Source organism: Drosophila pseudoobscura, chromosome 2 (assembly GCF_009870125.1).
Source record: "Drosophila pseudoobscura strain MV-25-SWS-2005 chromosome 2, UCI_Dpse_MV25, whole genome shotgun sequence".
Lineage (NCBI taxonomy): Eukaryota > Metazoa > Arthropoda > Insecta > Diptera > Drosophilidae > Drosophila > Drosophila pseudoobscura.
In genome coordinates, this window is record NC_046679.1 from 29,058,485 (window position 1) to 29,079,981 (window position 21,497).

Genomic DNA, 21,497 nt, shown 5'->3' on the forward strand with positions numbered 1-21,497 from the left:
CTGTATTTTTTTTAGCAAGAAGTCGCTCTAGTTTTTTGAAATTTTCGAGCTTGTTTCAAACACAAGGCGGTATTATATATTATTGAAATATATACATAAATTGAATATAAAAAAGTAATAAATAAATTAAAATCTTAAAAGATTAATTTCAATAAAAAATGAAGAAAAATAATGAATAACTTAAAAACAATCTACAAATATTTTTAAAAGAATTTAAAAATTATTTATAAATAATTTATAAATACTTTAAAAATCATGAAAAAAATCTATGTTTTCGTGTACAAAATCGCCAGGAAAAAAATCATCTATAAGGATTTCTGCTCCCCTGTCCTCTCGTTCTCCCAGTGTACATATAAATATTTAAATGGCAAAAAGCTTACACAATTTACCAAAACACTTGCTTCCCTGTACCGTTTACCACCTCCCCCTCCCCCTCCCCCACCCCGTGCCACTGTACGCCGTAAAAACCTTCAGTAAAGTTGCAGAATTTATTTGTTTGCTTTGGTTTCCGATTCGGATTCGATTTCGAATCGATAATTCAATTTTGGGCATAATTTAGCAATGGATTTTGATTGATTCGCTCATATCGAATGACGGACACGGCATGTCGTGGCAAGGCTGTTAATTTGCATCAATTTTGTGGCAGGCATCACACTCAGTGGCTAATTTCACATTTGATTAATGTGTGAATGGAGCCCCAAACCCTACCCCCAATCCTACCTTTTTCACTTTGAGTTCCTCTAAGCAGTTCATGAATGAGTGAAAAAGGCTTGCAGAAAGGTTGAAAGGATGTGCGGGCTGTGGCATCAAAGCGCATGAGAAAATTGGTTGAAGGGGGAGGCAGGGCAGGCGGGCAGGCACTTTACACCGAACGCAGGCTCTCTCAAACATATCAGGCGTCTAAATCTGTCATCTGCTCTATTTTTCGGGGCACAAAACACGAACAGAGAGAGAGAGGAAATAAAAGAAAATATAAGAAACACACAGCAAAAATAGAAGAAAACATGGGAAAATGGAGCAAAACAGAGGAAAATAAAGAAAAATTGAAGAGAAATAAAGAAAAAAAAACAAGAGCGAAACAGACAGCAATAGGGAGAGAGAGAGAGAGAGACAAACAATACAAAAAAAGGGCCCCAAAAGTGGGTCTAAAGCCGCTCCCCCCCTCCCTACCGGCAACTTGCAGCAGCCGCCTTTGGGGGGCAACAGCCTGACAGTGGGGCATGGATGGAGGCACTTATGTGATAGTCACCCGCTTTGATGGCGGCACCTTTTGTACCCCTGCCGCGCATCCCCGTGGCATGTGTTTTTTTTTTTTTTTTGGGAGGGGGGGCCCAGTACAAAAGAGCGGAAGAGCCAGAAGACTTTTTGGGCCTCTTTTCTAGTCTACTCTTTTTTTCTGTCGTGTGTTGTTTTAGGCTTGTTTTTATCTTGCTTTCTGGCGTTTCAGCCGCAGGCAATGGGAGTGGCATCTCAACTTTGACACATGACAAGAGGAATCTCTAACGAGGCAGGCAGGAGGGGCAATCTCTCAACTGAAGAGGCAGATGCAGAGCTCTCTCCAGGGCTCATTAGGAGCAAAAGCCTCCGCTTAATTACTCTTCCAGGAAATCTTCCAATTTCAAGATTGCGTTGCCAGGACACCACAGCCGGCAATTTTGGTGCCGCTTTCTAATTGGGATTTAAGGACACGAAATAATTTCAATTTAATCGCTGCGAAAACTTTATACCTAATTGTTAAATCAATGAAAAACCCAAGGTAGAAAGAGAGAGAGAGAGAGAGAGAGAGAGAGAGGAATTCAAACAATACAATACAATACACTAATTACCAAAAGTTCTATCGGTAGGGGGGCTACGGGCCACGGGCTGGGGAGGGGTAGCCGCTAATTAGAGGATAACGAAATAACCAGGAAATCAATACCAAAGTTTCCCTCCCTCCAGGAGGTCCTACCGCTCCCGCTCCTGCTCCTGCTCTGGGCATTAACTGAGCAAAAGTCCTTGGCACTTTCAAGTGGGTTTCAATCAAAGCAAAGTCCCCTTGTTTCCTATCCCTATCCCTATCCCCACCCCTGAGCCCGTGTTTCCCCCCTCTTGGACCACTTCTTAGACTTCAATCTCAATCTCAGACTCTCATTCCCGTTCCAGAGTCAAATCAAAGCGGGAGAGAGGGAGAGTGAGAGCAAAACAAAGGCAGGGAAATAAACAATCGATATCGCAACGAATAAAATAAACAACACATGGATGCAGGGGGGGAGCGGGGGAAAGGGAAAACTGCGAAATGCGTTTGCCAGGCAAACACAAGAAGCAAATACATACACTCAGAGAAAAGAAAACACTGAAATTGTATTTACTATTATTTTATTTAAGATTTAAAAGTGTCTACCCATAAATTTCGAACGAAAGCCTTTTTTTCCACACATTTTTAACTTTTATAAAATATTAAAATAAGATTAAAAAATACATTGAATTTTATAATAAAAAAAATATTTGTCGTATATAAAATAATAATAAATAAATCAAATAAATATACAAATAATTAAAATATAATTAATAATATGTATATTTTTTTATAAATATTTCATTTTATTTTTAAAATAAAGATATTTTATTTTTAAAACAAATATATTTCATCTTTTAATTTTTTATTTTTGTATTCAAATATTATTTACAAATTTAACTAAATATTTAATCTAATATTTTCATATTTTGATTTACAATAATTCCTACAAATTTAATTGAATTTAATATTGAAATGATATATATTTTTATATAAAATATTTCCTTTAAATTTGTTTTAATTTAATATTCAAATTAAATATATTCATTTTTTTTATTTAAACTTTTTCCTGAAAATTTAATTTAATATTTAAATTAAATATTTTACTTTTTTTTAATATCAAATTATATATTTTAATTTCTTTATTTCAAATATTTCCTAAAAATTTCATTTCATTTAAAATTTAAATTACATATTTTCATGTTATGATTTTATATATATCCCTACAATTTTAATATAGTACATATATTTTTATTTATTTCATATTTCTTATAAATATATTCCCCACAAATTAAAAATGTTATATATATTTTTTTAGTTTTTGTATTAAAATTAAATATTGGGCCATATTAAAAAGACTTTTCGAACCATTTATATTTAAATCAAAGTAAATTATTTTAAATTTCATAATTTTAAAAAATTTAAAACCCAAATATTTAATTGAAATATGTTTTTTCTCAGAGTGTAGACAGCAGATGGGAACAGAAGTGAACAGAATTACACACGAACAGGGAGCAGAGACAGGAATACCGACAAGGCCAATACAAAAAAACAGCTGACGTGAGAGAGAGGGAGAGAGGAAGAGGGGGGTAGCGAGGAGGAGCCTTCAAGACTGGCAAAAGCTTTGGGGATCTACGGGCCAAGACAGGCGAAAAAGTGAGCTGGAAAGTTACTTGTGTTTGATATGGTGTTAAGGCGACACCTCGGACCACCCATACTCCCCCCTCTCTCTCTCTCTCTCTCCACACTCTCCCCATTTCTCCGTGAAAGTATCTCCTAAGCACACACAAAGCCACAATGAAATGTCATGTTATTTATTTATCAGTGATTTTTATTAGAAGGAGAGACGTCAAGGCTGCTTACAAAAACAAAAAAAATGTATTAACTAATTGCTTACATTCAAGGTCATTCCGCCACACCTTGCCCCACACCCCGCCCCCACCAGCAGCATACCAAAATCTGATTCTCAAGGGCATTGCCCGTGGCCTGCCAGTCTGTCTGTCTCTCATTCTGATAAATGAGAAAATTCCACAACAACAAAACTTGGCCAAAAACCAAAAATGATTGAGGCTTTTGTGTGTTTGTGGCTTCTGATTATCTCTTGCGGCCAAAGGCACAGTCACCTAATGACCAATTCAGAGGGCAAAAGAAGGGGTAAACATGGTTAGAGGGGAGGGGTAGAGACTTACTAAAATATTAATATGGTTTTTGCTTGAATTAAGGGCTTGATAGTTTTTCCAGGGGATTTCCCACTGCTTGAAATATTACACAATAATTAAAGTTTTACTTTGGAAAAATGTGGCCTAAATTGTTGAGAAAAGTCGTGGGAATTTATTTATAATTAAAGAAAGAGATAGAGCATATTTTTGGGATATTCTTTTTTGTCACATTTTCTGGCTTTTATTTTCTGTTTCTTTTGTGTGAAATTTTAGAAAATAATTATAGGTACTTCTGGTTATATTTTGAGTCAATGAAATAATGATTAAATGTGTGTGGAAAATTCCAGGAAAATGTCAGGAAAATTGTATTGTGTAATTGAAAACTTTTTAGATTTTCATTTAATGTGGAAACTTTTGCGGGGGTTTTCGAAGTAAGAAATAGTTAGTGTTTAGTGAGAAAATATTGATAAAATATGGGGAAAATGAAGGAAATTTTGTAACAGGAGATTGCCATAAAATTTAATTAAATATTATAAGCCAAAGTAAAAGAGTTTTTTCATCATTCAACCAAGGATATCCTCTATTAAATAGGAGTCGGAAAATCCCTAAGTTCTTTCTAGCACAAAGGTTTGCTTTCAACCAAAAGAAAATGGATCTATGGAGATGATTTTCCATGAATGAAAATGAGTCAACTGCTTAAAATTGTCTGTTTTGTGTGTGGGGCATGCAACGTTTGCCATTGCATTTAGTTATTTCGGGCACTCCCTTTTGCACAGGGTCTTTGGGTGGCAGCGACACATGGAAATTTGATGCCACATACTGTCCCTGCCCCGTGTCCCTGCCCCGTGCCCCATCCCCGTGTGTGCATGTCCCCTGTGGCATTACATTTTATCAAAGTCTCAACGCGCGCTTTGTGGCGTCTGCTGCTGCTGCTGGCTGTGGCAAGTAAAATTTGATCCGCTGCATGGAGGACACTGTTACAAAGGCTTTGCCGCACTCCCCCGCCCCCCTCTCTGGGGCGTCTCTGAGCCGCTCGTTGTGGGGTATTATAAATCAAAGTCAGGTGTGTGGCATGCGGCATGCGGCAGCATCCTTTTAATTTTTCGCCTACGTGGAAATTAGTTGCGTAAATCCCAACACGAGAACGCACTCGACGCCCGACGACCGACTCTCGACTCTCGACAACGCACTCTCTGCCTTCTCTAGCAACAAATTAGGCAAAAAGCTTATGTACGAGCATGTGGCAAGTTGTGTGCGTGGGGCAGTGGCAGTGGCAGTGGCAGGGCCAGGGGCATAAAAATGAATACGGCAGATGGTAAACTATCCGCTTAATAGTGCGGGAGGCAGGGGGGCTTGGGGGGCAGGCGGCAGGCGTGCAATAAACCAACACAGAAAAAGAGCCCCCAGAAAGAGCCCCCCAGAAGGAAGGCGGGGGCAGACACAGAGGCAGCCAAAAAGAGGATGGAGGCGGGGATGTACCGTCTTTGGGGAAATTAAAGCGTGGCAAAAAAGTGCCCAGGCTTCATGTTAATTTTCATTAAAATTATATTAACTTGTAACGTGGCATGCCCCACCACCGCTGCGGCTGAAAAGACTGGGGCATATGAGGCACAGAGGTGGCCAGGGGGCGAGGGGGCTGGGGGCAGAGCAGAGCAGAGCACACATGGATGGAAAATGCGACCAAGCGACTAATTTTTAGTGTCCTTGCAAGTTTATCCATGAAAAGGCGCGGGGGCCAAGGAGGGGTGGCGGAAAGGGGTGGCGGGAAGGGGTGATGTGTGTGTGTGTGTGCCATATCCTGCGGGACACTTAAAATATTTAAATGCGCAAAATAATAAATTAGGACGTTTTTTTTTCCTTTTTTGGGGGAGAAGCTATGGAATTTTTGGGCTTTTGTGGAGGGGTTTTTCGAAGGTTAAGCAGGAGAGAAAGGTGAAAGGCAGGGGAGGGACGGAGACCTTGCCCCATGCTCATGTCCGTGTCCATGTACAGGGCTCTCCTGACACCTAACATGACAGCCGCCCGGCACAGGACACCCAGTGTGAGGCCGCAAGGAGGCTTGGGGTTAGCTCAAGTGAAGTGCAGTGCAGGGCTGAGGGGATCTTTCGAGTGTGAGATGAGGCGAGGACCGCCAACTGGGTCACTCGGCGGTAAGCAGGAGCCGGGAACAGAGGCGGGAAGGGACAGACAGAAGACCGGGGCTTAAATAATAAAACTCCAAACTTAAATAATGGAAAGCAGGCAAAAACCAAGGCAGGGAAATACAATTTAAGGCGGCCTTAAATATATGTTTTAGAATTTATTTGTAATAAATTATGGATTAAACTTAATGAGAAAATAGGTTAAAATAAATATGTGGTTATTTTATTTATTTGATTGAAACTTAGAGGAAAATAATGGAAAATAAATATCTGTTTAATTTAGTTTATTTTTATCTCCTTTTTCTTATTTATTTTATTTAATTCTGGAGAATAAATATTTATTTTTGTTTTGATCTCTTTATTTTGTGTCTGGTATATTTAATTTTTAGTGCTTGTTTAATAATATTTTTTGTTGTTTAATTTTGTATATTTTTTTAATCTGATTTTCACTAAAATATTTTTGTTTTTTTTTTTTATATGATTAATTTATTTTTATCCGTTTATTATATTTGTATATTTTGCATATTACTTTAACAGTTTTGTGATAAAATTTTTTGATTTATTTTTTAGTTATTAACTTTATTTCATTTTTTCTTTAAAAAAATAATTTAAAGGGTTTTCATTAAAACTTTCTGAATTATTTTTTATTTCATTTAATTTTGACTTTAAAAAAATGTATTTTAACAGTATTTCAATTTAATTTTCTGCTTTATTTCTTTTTTTTATTTTAATCTGATATATTTTTTATTTTTTTTGTTTGTTAAATTTTTTTTCTACATTTTTAAAAATTATTTTTATTGGATATTTATTGTTTTTATTCGGAATAAAGCTGCCAGATTAAGAGAGGATTTTGCAAAGGCAAAAGGCTGCCTAACATTGAAAAAAATAGACGCCGTTTTAGCTTCTAAAATTTTGAAAATAAAAGAAAAACTAGGAGAACGTTTTAAAGGCTTCGACTAGACCAAAAAACCCGCTGCCTCCAGTAGGGAATAAATTTAAACCAAACCCTAGACCCAAGGTATATATCATTTCGATTTACCTTTAAGCATTTTTCCACTCTGCCATAACGGAGGCCACCATCTCTCCCTCTCTCTCTCTCTCTGTCACTCTTTGGCCAACACAAACACAAATACAAACACAGAAGAACCGCGTCTAAACATTTATTTACACTTGGGGCGTGGGGGAGGCGCCTCCAATGGACACATCTGTCATTATTGTAATTGTCAAGTGCCCCGCATGAACCCCAAGCCGCACAGATACACACAGATACAGATACATCTGAGATATATATAAACCATTATGAGTTCTCTTTTGGCCCATAATAATGTCGATGCGAATGGCTCTGGCGGGGCGTGGGCGTGGGGCGAGGGGGGGCGTGGGGCAAGGCGTCTAGGTGTGCGCTTTACGAGGAGTCGGGTCGGTTGGCGGCAGTTGGCCATTTATTATGTTGCCACATAAACAATATTTTATTTAACATCATTACCCACAAAAGCAGGTCCGTGTGTGCTTGCCTGAGTATCTGTGTATCTCTGCATCTGTGTGGGTGTGTGTGCGTCTATAAAAATTGTCAGCTTTTGTGGTCTGTCTTTGGGAATTATTTCACGCTTTGCTTTATTATAAAACACTTTTATGTTTATGTCTTCATATAACCCCCCAAAAACACAGCAGCAGCAGCAGCAGCAGCTTCCGTTTCCGTTTCCGTTTTGTTATTGTTTCAGTGGCGGCGTCTGTTCCTTGGCTTTTCATTGCACCTCCCACTTGTGCTGTAAACATAAATTTCACGCCACAAGCAAAGGCAACACAGAAGATACACAGAAAGACAGATACAGATACAGATACTCCCGTATGCCATGTCTCCGAGACACTCGCGTGTGACAATAAAGCGCATCATAATCACACAGACAAAGGCGGGAGAAAGGATCCAGGATAGAGAGAGAGTGGGTGAGGGAGAGCTCTCTCTGGCTGTGGAAAGCCTATAGAATTTCCCTGTCTGTCAGCTGTAAAAATTCGCTTCAGTTAATTAAAACAAAACATTTTGCAATTATACAAAAAAAAGGGCGAAAAAAACGGAAAAAATCCAGCAAGGAAAAGGATCTAAAGGGAACGATAAAGGGACATGGCTGGCGGCGCGACTGCAGCTGCTGCATAGATACACATGCCACACACTCACACACACTCACACACACTCACACACTCTGTGTGGCAACATTATGGTGATGCTCTGCTCTTCTCTGCTCTGCTGTGGCACTGCCAAGAGTTATTGTCATTGCAGCTGTTGCTCTTTTCTGCCGCCTCCTGCCTCCTGCCGCCTGCATTTTATTATTATTTTTTGCTGCTGCTGCTGTTGCACCTCTTGTCAACGAGGCAGCCAAGCATCATCATGAATATATTATAAATAATATAAAATTATGGGTGTGCTGTGATGGGCGTGTGTGTTTTCTTTAAAGGTGCAGCTCTAATTTTTGATGTAAAATAAAGCCATAATTTATTGAAACCGAAGGCAGAAAAGCCCGAAAGGAAGGTGCCCAACGGATAGTAGGGATTTTGTTGTGGGATTCTGGGGACCGACTCAGTCGAGTAGGCAGCAATGAGGCATAGGTGAAGCATCTCAGAGGCCTCGTGGAACAGCTGGGCATTGGTTTTAGCTTTTGGAAATACTCTACCTTGGGGAACTATGAGATATATTATCGATATATCCATGGATAGGGTTCCAATTGGACTTTGAAGAGAAGAAATACCTCTGAAAAAGGTTTCCCCTAAAAAAACATACAAAGAATTGTTGAAAGAACCATTTTATATCCCCTTTTAGTGATTTTAGACATTATATTTTAAAAAAATTACTCAAATTTTATACCTTGGAGAATTATAAGATATAATCTAGATATATCCATGGATAGATCTTCAAATAGGCCTCAAATTGCCTTTTTTTTTTTTGAAGGAATACCTCAGAGAAAGGTTTAATCCATAGAAACCCCAAAATACTTGTCTTAAAACCTTTATAAATCCCTCGTTAAGTGGTTTAAGGTATTATATCTTATACAAATTACTCAAATACTATTCTTAGGGGAACTGTTAGATATATTATTGATATAGCGATGGATAGATCGTTAAATTGGGGATTCTTATGAAGAAATACCTCAGAAAAAGGTTTATCCTAAATAAATGTTCAAATAATTGTTCTTCAACCATTATAGATCCCTCTTTTAATGGTTATAATACCTATAACAGTATATGAATATTACTTAAATACTATTCCTGGGAGAACTGTAAGATATATCCTCAAAAAAGGTTCCAATTGGGCTTTGAAGTGAAGGAACACCTCAGAGACTGGCTTCCTTTAAAGAAACCTACCAATAATGGTTCTAAAACCTTTTTAAGACCCCCTTTTAGTGGTTTAAGCTATTATATTTGAGGGCTTTATAGATCCTTATAAGAAATCTACCCTTTTTCCTAGCAAACATTTGCCAGAGACCCCTAAATACCCCGCTAAGCGTAGTAGCTCCTCTTTCTGCTTTCCTTTTCCCCCGTGTCTCTTTCGCTGTCTCATGTAGCCATGCAATCAATCAATCAATCAATCAGTGGTCACACAATCAACATGATTAGACGACCCCGCCGCGCGTTCCGTTTAATTAGTCTCCAACGTCTCCAGCCATGGAGAAGAGCGTGAAAAAGTTGTTAACACCATTTGTGGCAGTGGCAGTGGCAGTGGCAGCGGCTGTGGCAGCCACACGCGGCGCCAATTGTACTGTTTTGTGCCGTGTCCAAAATGGTTTTAGATTAATTGTTGTGTCCGTGCCTGAGACAGAGTACGGGATGGGGGAGGGGGGTCAAAGAATTAGGTCATATGCCACCTTCAATGTGTGGTTGCATGCGGCTTATCAAAGGAGTAGTGCTGGAGTCCAGGGGTTCCAGGAGTCCTGGAGTTTTTTATTTAAAAATTAAGCCTAATTTTATAATTTACATTTCCGCGTGGAAGCCTGGAGGAAATGGGAGTAGGACGAGGGCTCCAAATGGGGGAAAGAGAGGAGATAATACACCGAAAAAAAGGGAAGTAAGGGAGGAGGTATTACCCACCCACGAAGAGGGGAAAGAGAGGAGATATTACCCCCCACAAAGAGGGGAAAGAGAGAAGATATTACCCCCCATGAATGGGGAAAAAGGGAGGACGAAGGAGGAACTTCCCACCAATAAAAATGTGAGACAGAGAGGAGGAAATGCTCCTCCTCCAGAGATAAACCCTCCGCCCAGACAGGGGGTTTCCTCCGCCAAGGAACCCCCCACGGCTTTTCCTGTGCCCCCCCTCCCCCCCTCCCCCCCTCCCCTGTGTGTGTGTGTGTGTGTGTGTGGAAAAGACGCAGACAAATTATGGACAAATTATGTCGACCTGGAAATGAGCAAAAGCGGCGGTGGCGGCGGCGGTGGCGGCGGCGGCTGGCCTCTGGTCTGGGCATAGAAAGAGCGCCTCATTATGTACCCACTACCCAGCCCTCTGCCTTCCTGTGTTGTCCTCCCCACCCCCTCGTCTATTTGCATGCGTGGTGGTGTCCTTTGGCTTGGGGGGGGGGCTTTCGTTCTGGCTCTGCGGCTAGGCCGCATATTTAAATCGCAGGAAGTCAGGCAGCGGCAGCGGCCGTAGGTTTATCCTGCGGGCAGTACTATCCATGTGTGTGTGTGTGCGTGCGTGTGTGTGTATGGCTACTTCCGGTCGTTTGTCGCTATTTTGCTACCATAATGTGTCCTCCTCGTCGACGTCGTTTGGCAGCCGCAAGGCATTTGTTGATTTAGTTTTTTTCTCTCTATTTGCTGACGACTTTTCCAGGCTTTTCTTTTTGTTTTTTTGCTTTTCATTCTTTTAATTTAACAGCAGGGCAAATATTTAGGTCGTACAGCCCCCCCTGCACCCCCCTACACCCCCCCTCTAGAGCCCTCTGCTCAATATTAAAAATGCAACAAAAAATAAAATCATATTTCTTTTCTTTTTTTTTTTTTGTTGCATGAAGGAGTCTGCAAAGTGGACGCTGCGCAATTTTTGTTGTTGTATTATTTAGTAAAAAGTTCACTTGAGCGTGTAGTGGGGTCAGGAGGCAGGGGGGGGGCAGGGGGCATGGGGCATGGGGAGGCGACAGGCCCAGAGGCACAGGAACCCAGTGATAAGCCGTGTCGGCAGTTTTGCCGGAAATTGAGGCTGAAAAAAAAACCAAACAGAAGAAATTGTTGCAGTGTTGCAGGTGCAAAAGTGTATGCCCCCGCCCCTCCCCAATTTGGTAGGTTCTTGGGTGGCCGAAAGGGCGGAGAGAGGGAGAGAGGGAGGGAGGGAGGGAGGGAGGCTGTAAAATGTAAACCATGAAATATGCAAGGCAGGTCGGAGGAAGGCTTTTAAAATATTGCTTAAATTTTGTATGCCAGAATCCAGGCCGGATCCAGGCGGCAGGATTTAATTGAAAAGGGGAGGCCAGTGTCCATCAAAAAATGGGGGACATCTCCTGCACCACACACCTCCCCCCCCTGCCATACGAGATCTTTAAACTGATTTTCATTGAGTCAATCAATTTACATTTTCCCCGCTCCATCGTCTCCATTCTGGCCTTCCGTTCCATGGTGTTCCTTCCTGTTGTTCCTTTTCGCCGTTCTGTTCCATGCTGTTCCCCTCTGCTGTTCCTTTCTACGTTCTGGCATTCTCTCCCATTCTGTTCTTTTGTGGTGTTCCTTTCTCCATTCTGGCATTCCATTCCGTCCAAAACTGTTCCCTTCTGCTGTTCCTTTCCCTGTTCTGGCCTACCGTTTCATGCTATTCCGTTCTGTGGCTCCGCTCTGGCATTCCCTCCGTTCCATGCTGTTCCCTTCGGATGTGCCTTTCCCCGTCCTGGCATTCCATTCCGTGTTGTTCCTTTCTGTTCCGTCAAATAATGTCAAATCGTCTGACAAATGCAGATGATTATACGGCTTAAGGATATACATATATCCCGCAGGAAATCCTCGAATCGGGGACTTGAAGAATTGAATGCAAATCAAATTTCGAATGGCTGTAAAAACAAAGGCTCCGAAGGCGAACAGGATAAACAAAGGGGTGGGGCAAGGGGCACATTTAAGGGGAAATGCTAAGTCAAGCGACTAAATTACCATTATCTTGCCACCCACTAAAAAAACAATACCCCTGCCAACTGCCTTCGCTTTCCTGCTTTCTTTTCACGTAACTTTTTCAGGCAATCTTTAACTCTTTTTCCACACCCTTCCCTCTGTTGTTTCTTCCCCTCTCCCCACTGTTTATTGATTTCCCTGTGTGACAGTTTTCCCGTGCTGCATAAACTTTCGCTGGCTTTCCTTCCTTTCGGGTGACTCTTTTTCTTGCAACCGCAAATTCATTTCAATTGGCCACAAGTGTGTGTCTATGTCTGAGTGTGTGTGTGTGTACTGCACTTCCGTTTCTGCTCGCAAATTTAATGTGATTTACAATTTAGACGATGTGCAGACATAAACGATACCGAAAGAGCGACGGCAAAAGCACACAGGGAAAATGACAGGAAAAACAGCGGGAAATGGTAGACAGAGAGAGAGAGAGAGACAGTGGGGGAGGGACAGTAGGGGAGGGGGAGGGGAACTGCCTCAAGGGTCATGGAACTAAGTTTATTGTGCACATTTAAATGAAATTGCTGCGCTCAATTTATTCGCTAAACGCCAAAAGGCATTGGCCCAGGCCCAAGCCCAGGCCGAGGCCCAGGTAAAAAAAAACCCAACAAAAAAGAGCAAGAGAAAAAAACTATCATTCCACGGGGCATAAAAACATTCACACTGCCAGGCTGCAACTGCAACTCCAACTACAACTCCAAACTCCACTCCGTGCTGTGGAGAACCCACTACCCCCCCGCTGCCCCCCGCTGCCCATCGCTTATTCATTTCATTTCGTTTGGTTTTTGCATTTCGAATACCCTTTCGCAGGGCACGAGGAGGGTTCTGTGGATTTGAAGAGCTGTTTGGAGAGCCCCAAGAGGGATTTCATAAATCGAAGAGCTTAAGGTTCTATGAAATATCAGAAATCGAGATTGGGAAATTCCTCTGTTTTATTTATATTTTCTTTTGCTTGAATCTTGACTTGGGAAACTTTTTCAAGCTTTTAATCTACCAAATTGTGGGTTTAGAATATATTTTTTTTTATTAGTTATTTATTTGTTGTCTTATAAGATATTTGAATGACAGCTAAGACTGTTGGCCAAGTGCATGATTTTTCGTTGAAAATTTACACATAAAAGAGCGAGTTTTTTTTATGTGTTTTTAGCAGAATTTATAGAAAAAAAACAACCCCTAAAATATTAAAATTATTAAAATATTAATCAAATAAAATATTGAAAATATATTAAATATTTAATATCAAGAATTCATAATATTTTTGGAGTTATAACAAAGAAAATGACAACAAAAAAATTTCAAAAATTTCATATTTCTTTTTTAATAAACAAATTTTAAATTAAAAATAGATCAAATTTTAAATATTAATAAATCATGACCAAATACAAAAAGAAAATTATATTCAAAAAATTTGCAAATTTCCTATAATTTTTTAAGTTTAAAATAAACAAAAAAACAAACGTTAAAAATTAAAAAAGCTAATTTTTTAAATATCAATAAATCATCATTTTTATGGATTTAATGCAAAGAAAATACAATTTAAAAAAACTTGCAAATTTCCCATATTTTTTTTAGTAAAAAAAAAAAACATTTGAAAGTAAAAACACCTACAGTTTTAAATATCATAAAATCATAACTTTGTTGGAAGTAAAACAAAAAAAAAACTCAATCAAAAGAACTTTGATGATACTCAACATTTTTTTAGTTAAAAAATAAACAAACAAACATTTAAAATTAAAAAAAAAATTAATTTTGTTATAGACAATACAAAGAAAATTCCATTAAAATTCAAATTTAAAGTTCACGTATTTTTTCTAAGCTTACAAATAAATAACAACAAAAATGTACTCAAAATTGTGTATTTTTTACCTCAAAAAAATATACCAAATATTTAAGATTAATATTTATGGTTAAATAAAATAATCTATTAATTTGTAATATATTAATCCTGAATATTTTGCTTAACAAATTAAAAGTAAGTGCATCAAATATTCCGCAAACAAAAACAACAACAACAATTGATAGTTTTTGTCTGTTTTTGTGATTGTTTTAACAATGGCAATGGCTATAGTTTTATGGCCCTAGGAGCCAGCAAGTCCTCGTTGCCATTCCCTCCCCCCTCCGACCGTCCCTCCCCCCTTCGACCGTCCCTCCCTCCGTTCAGAGTCGTTTTATGAAATGTGGTGCATATTGTTGGCATAATTGACTGGGTTTTTGTCATAGGTTTTTGCTTGACATTTTTTGTTGTTGTGTGTCTTTTGCCTTTCATTTCCGTTTCCCGTCTAATGTGCCATTTGTTGACTGTTTTGTGTGCCCCCGGGGCATGGGGCATTGCTGCCACCAAATGGGTTCACTGGCTGCACACAAGTGACTTGGAATTTGTCGAAAAGCGGCAAAGCGAAAGAGTTATGACTAGATCAATATCGTGGGGAAGAGGGGGTGGGGGGGCATGTTTTGCCACTTTGTGGCTTAGTTCTTTCTGTTTTCTAAGTTTTAGTTGCCTCTTCTAAGTTTAGTCCTTGAGGGAAGCCCCCTTTGGGGTGCGGGGGAGCTGCTGCTGCCTCTCAATAAACACTTGCCACACACAGCTCTTAATTACCTCCAATGCAAAAACTTCTGTAACAGAGGCAGAGAGGGAGAGGGAGAGCGCACGAGTAAGTAGTAGGCAGTGACCTGCCACACACCTTGCCACCTTGCCACAGCTACTTCCTGTGGCCTGCTACTGTCTCTTGCTGCTCCTCCTGCTGCTCCTCCTCCTCCTGCTGCTCCTTCTGCTGCTCCTCTTCCTGTTTTTTTCTGCTCTTCACTTCAGTGCCTGTCATATGAAAGTTTTTGTCCAAAGGGGAGCGCTTGCTGGGGCGGTGGGGGGGGGGAGCGACCAGGTTGTTCTGACTGCGTGTTAAACAACAAAAACGTGTGGCAGCAACTTTCCAGTCAAAGTTTTCATGACTCTTTTGTCAATTACCGTTAGTTAGGCAGAGGTTTACGGGGTGGTAATGGCAGCTCTAGAGTTGATATTAGTTGTGGGGGGACAAGTCGATTTGCGTGGGGGGCGAGAGGCAGGGGTCTACTTAGCCTTTTCCATTTCCACAGAGAGAGAGATGGCGATCTAGTCCGCCTTTTCCATATCCTGAGAGAGGTAGAGCCTTCTCCCTTTCCTCAGAGAGGAACTCTACTACAAAGCCTTCTCGATTTGTGCTTACCTTCCCTCTCTTTCGCTCTGTACCTCTCTCTATCTTTGCTGTTTCCCAATTAATGCCCCAAACAAAACTTTGGCTATTCATTTGGCCAAGACAGACGGACAGGAAGACATTTAGATAGATGGACAGGACAGAACAGAACAGAACAGGGACATACTCCCTCGTGTAACTCATGCGAATGTGTGTTTGTGTGTTTGTGTGTCGTGGCCTAATCTATCATTATTGATTGGCATTAAGTTGTTGCCTGTTTGCAAGGCCTGTGTGTGGCGTGGTGGCATTAGGTAATGGCCTTCAAATTAATGAGCATTTATTTATGGCAGAGGAGAGCCCACAGTCCACAGTCCAGAGCCCACAGCCATGTAATCCCCCCAAAAAGGCGAGTGCCAGAGAGCAGGAGAGCAGCAGAGTGGCTTAGTGGCCGCACAAATATGCGAGAATTTTAATTAAAACTCAACTAAAATGCATGGAAACCTTACAGTCCTTGGACTCCACTCGCTGTCTCTGTCTTGCCGCTGAAACCCAAACGAAACCAATGTTCCTGTCGACTTAAGCCCCTGTCCTGTGTGTCTCCTTTTTAGCCTCTTCTGCGACCACAAACTAATTCCATATCTCTCTTTCTCTTTCTCTTGTGTAATTGCAGCGGACAACAGGATGTGAGGAGAAGTGCAAAACAAAAAAAAAAAGGATTTGATATTACATTTTTAATGCCTGTTGCAGGGGCGCCAAATGAGCAACACGTGCGCGCTTTATGTTAAATATTTATAAAAAAAAACACACACACACACACACACCGAAAAAAAAGTACAGCCACGTCGAAATTCTATTAAATATTCATCTTAACGGTTATGCGACCTCTTTTTCTTCTTCTTCTTTTTCTGTTCAAACAGCGGCTAAAAAATGAATGTTTGTTAATATTAAAATGAATTTATGTGCCAGAGCCCGAAAGTTTTTAATTAAGTGAGAAGCCAGGCAAAAAGCCCGAAAGAGAGTGAATGAGGAAAAGCGAGTGACAGATAAACGAGATGTTTGAACAGAAAGCGGCAACAATTTATTTGCATATTCAATGCTCATCTCATAAGCTGGTGTCAAAGTGAGCTTAGAATAATAATCAACGCTTAGACAGTGCCATAAGGATCTACCAGCTACCAACAGCAGGAGAAGGAAGAGCAACAGCCACAACAACAACAACAACAACAAACAACAGCAACAATCATGACCTTCGCACTGATGCTCTGGCTGATTGTCGTGGGAGCCATGCACTATACGGACTCCCATGAGCATGCAGATGGTTTTAAACCAGGTGAGTTTTTTCAACACAGAATTAAGAGAAGAAAAAATGAAGCGAAAATGTGGGAAAAATCACAGAATTATTAAGTATGATCGTATCTAATCGACTGCCAAATTTGGTTTGGATTGGCTGATTGGTTTGGCCAGAAAGCACAAAAGAAGTTGCCGTTGGGATGTTTGAACACCTGGCCTGCGTTCGTTTTGAAGGCTAGCAGCGTAGCGCTTTTCATTGCCTACTTTTGGGGTTTTTATTTTATTTTATATTTAATTTCTTTGGTAGACAGATCACACACACTGCTGGCAAAATTATTTATTTACAAAATGTGTTGCCTCCGATTTTTTTGTGTGTGTGGTGCAAATGTTATTTGCGGATTGTTTGCCCTGCCATTTGCCGTATTTGTTCGCACCGAGCGGCATTTTCATTCCACATTCGGGTGTTTTTTTTCTCCAGTCGTGAAGACAAATAAAATTTAATTATGCATCCAAAAAGTTATACACATTTTTAATTAGTCATTTGTTAACTTTTGTTTTGAAAAGCGTTTATGGCGCAAAGTCACGAGAGGAGGGAAAAACGTCTGAAAAGTCTCTGCCCAAAGATAAGGTTTATTATATGGCTAATTAGGCGGCAAAATGGCCAAAGAGAGAACAGCCAAAATTATTATGGAATAAAATTATGGAACGTATTTTGGAAAGGAAAAAGGAAGTGGGTACTTTTTTCGTTTTATTTCTAAGGAATTTGAGGGAAAAAATGTGTTGCATATTTTGTATGAACTTTTTTATGGGCATATTTAGCCATATTTACGGGGAAGTTTTCAAAAAAGGTACGGGCTCTTTTTTATTATTTATTTTTAGATAGAATCATTTTTCGTAGAAAATTTAATGAAAAGGAATATGTTTCTTTTTTAAATTAATTTTAAAAAGTTTTGAGATATTTGTTGTGTGTAAAATAAAAAAGAAAAAGTAATATAATTAAATTATAAATGTTAAAGAAATATTAAAATACCGAAAAACTGAGAATAGAGTGGGCTTTTAATACTTTATCGAAAGATTTTCTTGGGGGACTATACGAAGAAATTTTATTATAATATTTGGTGATAAATATAGTGAAAAAAAAAATGTTTTCTGTTTGAATTATATTTTAGGTTAAAATTATGAATTTTTACTCTATGTATAGCCTTCTGTTCCTTTAGTCCTTTTCGTATATATGTGCATATATCTTATATATATTATTCTCATATCCCTCCCTTAAGAGATCCGTGCCTAATAATGGATTGAGAAAATATTCCGAAAATACTCAGAATATATTACGAAAATATTCTGAAAATAATCCTAAAATATTCCAAAAATACTCTGAAAATACCTTCAAAATAATCACAAAAATACTTTGAAAATATTCCGAAAATATTGCGCAAATACTTTGAAAATTTTCCAAAAATAGTCCGAAAATATTCAGAAAATACTCCGAAAATATTCTGAAAATTCTCTGAAAATATTTAAAAAATATTTAGAAAATATTCCGCAAATACTGTGAAAATATTCAAAAGATATTCCGAAAATACTCAGACAACTTTGAAGTGCATATTCTAAAAAAATGTATCTTAAAGTGGCATTTCCTGTGCCCTTATAAAATCTTTTTTTTCTTTTCGAACTTTTTTGTGTATTTCGTATTTCCGTAATTTTTTTCCATTATTGAACATTTACTGAAACATTTTTTATGCCCCGACCAAAAACATTTAAAAGTGTGGTTAAACATTTTCGCCCATTGTTTGCGTAAATGAAGAAAAGTTTAACAAAAGCTGCGGAAAAAAGAGAGAAATAAAATTATGCAATTTTATACAACTTCATTATGGGACATGTGCGCTCCATCCTGCTGTCCCCTCCCCCTTTTGTAATAAACGCCAATGTTGGCCACAAATCCACAAAAGCGTCACCTGTGTCACCTGTGTGTGTGTGCCCCCCTCCCCCCCCTGGACGGCAGCTACTTTCCAGGACCGAAAAAAATGCATAAATTCTCATTTTTATGTGTCTGCTGTTGGACTTTACATTAGCTTTGCCTCTGGATGGAGGTGTCCCCTGTCCCCTGTCCCTACCCCTACCCCAATGCTGCTGCTGTTGTTTCCCTCCCCCCCTCTGATTATCCCCAGAGAGCTATAAAAATATATACACATATTATATATATATACTATATATGATGTTATTCAACGCTGGTGACCAAGAGGGAATTTCCGCCAAGCGAAAATTGAGTTAAAACCGGAATAAAACCAGAGTGTACCAGAGGGGGTAGGGAGGGGAGGGGAGGGAGGGGTGTTGGGGAGCTGCTTAAACTGAAGGTTAACTATATTTTCACGTATCTCGAAGGGTTATAAATTATCGATCATAAGCAAATGTGTGCCCCAGCTGCCACATAAATTACACAAAAGGTTAGGGAGGCCCCCCCCCCTCACCACTTTAATAAACGCTTTAATTTCATTAACCAAAAAAGCACTTGACGGCCAGGCAGCAGCAGCAGCAGCTTGCGGAAAGCGCCCGTCCGCTTACATAATAATTAGTAAAATAAATTTCACCTAAATACACAGCGGAAAATTCTGCACAGAGTTAGAGAGCGAGAGAGAGGGGAGAGCAAGGTGGATTTTTGGCTGGAAAAACGCACGTAGCACTTACTCTTTGGTCTGGGTCCTTCCTCAAGGCAGGTGGCAGGTGGATGGGGCAGGGGCAGGACAGCATCGTTTGCAACGTCCTCGTTCGAGTCCTGGCTTGTCGTTGGCAAATTATTTCCCATCATTTTTCACGCAAAAAGCGCAAAAAAGAGAGCTGAGCAGAAGGCAGGGCAAAGGGAGAGAGAGCCAGACAGCAACGCAGTTGTCAACGTCGCCGCGGACCGGCTAGGCATGGCATTGCGTTCGTGCCTCTGGTCTGGTGTCGATGTCCAAAGACAGGGACAGGGACAGGACACCCAACAGACAGGCAGACAGACAGCTAGACAGAGTGGAGCATCGGAGCATCACGGAAGGACGATGTGATGTCATCCTCCCGAAACTGAAATCTAATTAAAGCGTGCAGCAAACGTGCAACAGCCACTGCGGCGGCTGCATGTCTCCGTGCAGTTAGCGGATTCGTCCTGTGCCTCGACAATGACGGAATATTTTGGTAAGCAAAGCGTTCTTTTATGGCTGCCAAAACGTGAGCCATTGCTGGCACAATGGGGCTTTCGAAAGTTCATTTCGGGATTTAACATCAGAATTTAAATAAATGATTTTCGGGGGGGAATTTGTGATATTTTAGGCTTTTTTTTGGGCTTTGTAAAATTTCTTTTAATATTTCATCAGTTTTGAGGGGTGCAACTGTAAATATTTAACAGAATTAATTATAATTATTGAATTTATTTATATTTATTTTTTTAATATTTAATATAATTATTTATAATTATTGAATTTATTTATATTCATTATTTCTTCGTCATTATATTACTTAAATTTACATTTCTTATATTTACAAAAATTATACGCCATTTTTCAGAATTTTCATTAATTAAAAGAATTAAATTATAATTATATTTTTTATATTTACAAAAACTATTAACCATTCTTCAGGATTTTCATTAATTAAAAGCATTAACAGAATTAATTATAATTATTGAATCTTTTTATATTTATATTATTTATAATATAATATTTATAATATTTACAATAATTACACGCCATTCTTCAGAATATTCATTAATTACAAGTTTAATTCATATTTATTTTTTTTTTTTAAGCAAGGTATTTATATTTGCATTTTTTCAATAGAACAATCAGCAAATTATAAGTACATTGCATTAACATTTACATTGTATATTCCGTGTGGCTAAATAGGGGATCTAGGGGGTAGAGTAGGTGGGGGACTCAGTCCCAGCGGGTGGTGGGTGGCGGGTGACGGTGCAGGTTGAAGGCAAGGCCTTTCAAAGCGCTCCATGTGGGCTTTCGTTAGCCTGAAAATCTCTTGATGAACCCAAGGGACACCGAGTTCTTGGTGGATTTCCTTGTTAGCGGGGAATAGACGGAAAGATCACAGAGATAAGAGAAATTCTTGGAAATGTAGGCTTCATATTTCTAAAATTGTGGAAGTCACAAAATTTTCTTTAAAGTAGTTTTTTGGGGCATATAAAGTTGACTATCTTTTAGAGTCTTTCCAGCTCCGAAATAACCTTAAAAACTGGCCCAATTATTGGCCAAAGTACACCTAAAATTATTATTTATTATGATCCTACTTTCCTTCCTTTCTTCCTGCCTGCCTTCCTTTATTCCTTCCTGCCTGCCTTCCTTCCTTTTTTTGTGTGTCATTAAAAACCCTGTCTACGGAAAACAGCAATTAACAGTGCCGCCGCCGAAGCCTAAAAAGTATCCCCGAAATTTTCTAATTCAATTTTTGTGACAGACACATAAATAAAAGATGCAGATACATTTTTTTGAAAAAAAAACATAACAAGAAATAAAAGAAACAGATGAGAAAGCAAACCAACAAAAAAACAACAAAATATATACTGTAAAAGCAATTCCTTGAAAAAAAGGGGCACAAATGTCAGTTTTCCCAACCAGCGGCAGCCACGACTACAACTACAGCCAAAATGTATCTGTGTGTCTGTGTATCTTTGAGTGTGGCCTGCCACTACAACATTTCGACGAATCGTTTACCAATTTTCTCTGACTGTTGCAAATCAAAAAGAAAACCCCCCTCCCCCCCTTTGCCATGCGCTGGAAACTTTTTAAATTAACTAAAAAAACAGCCAAAAGAACGGAAAAGATGGAAAGGGCACTACGGAATACGGAATACG

The 21,497-nt window shown here is 39.3% G+C and overlaps 1 protein-coding gene across 3 annotated transcripts in view; it reads left to right on the forward strand.

The window, feature by feature from the left end:
- Positions 1-21,497, forward strand: part of side-VI (sidestep VI) — a 201,373-nt gene that overhangs the window by 114,801 nt on the left and 65,075 nt on the right. For 2 of the 3 annotated variants that reach the window (XM_033380706.1, XM_033380707.1), the window contains one exon: positions 16,285-16,697. In XM_033380706.1, coding sequence (XP_033236597.1) covers positions 16,610-16,697 — 88 coding nt within the window. In that variant the 5' untranslated portion in view covers positions 16,285-16,609. Of the gene's footprint in view, positions 1-16,037; positions 16,135-16,284; positions 16,698-21,497 lie in introns of all 3 variants that reach the window. The other variant, XM_033380708.1, reaches the window with a different exon arrangement.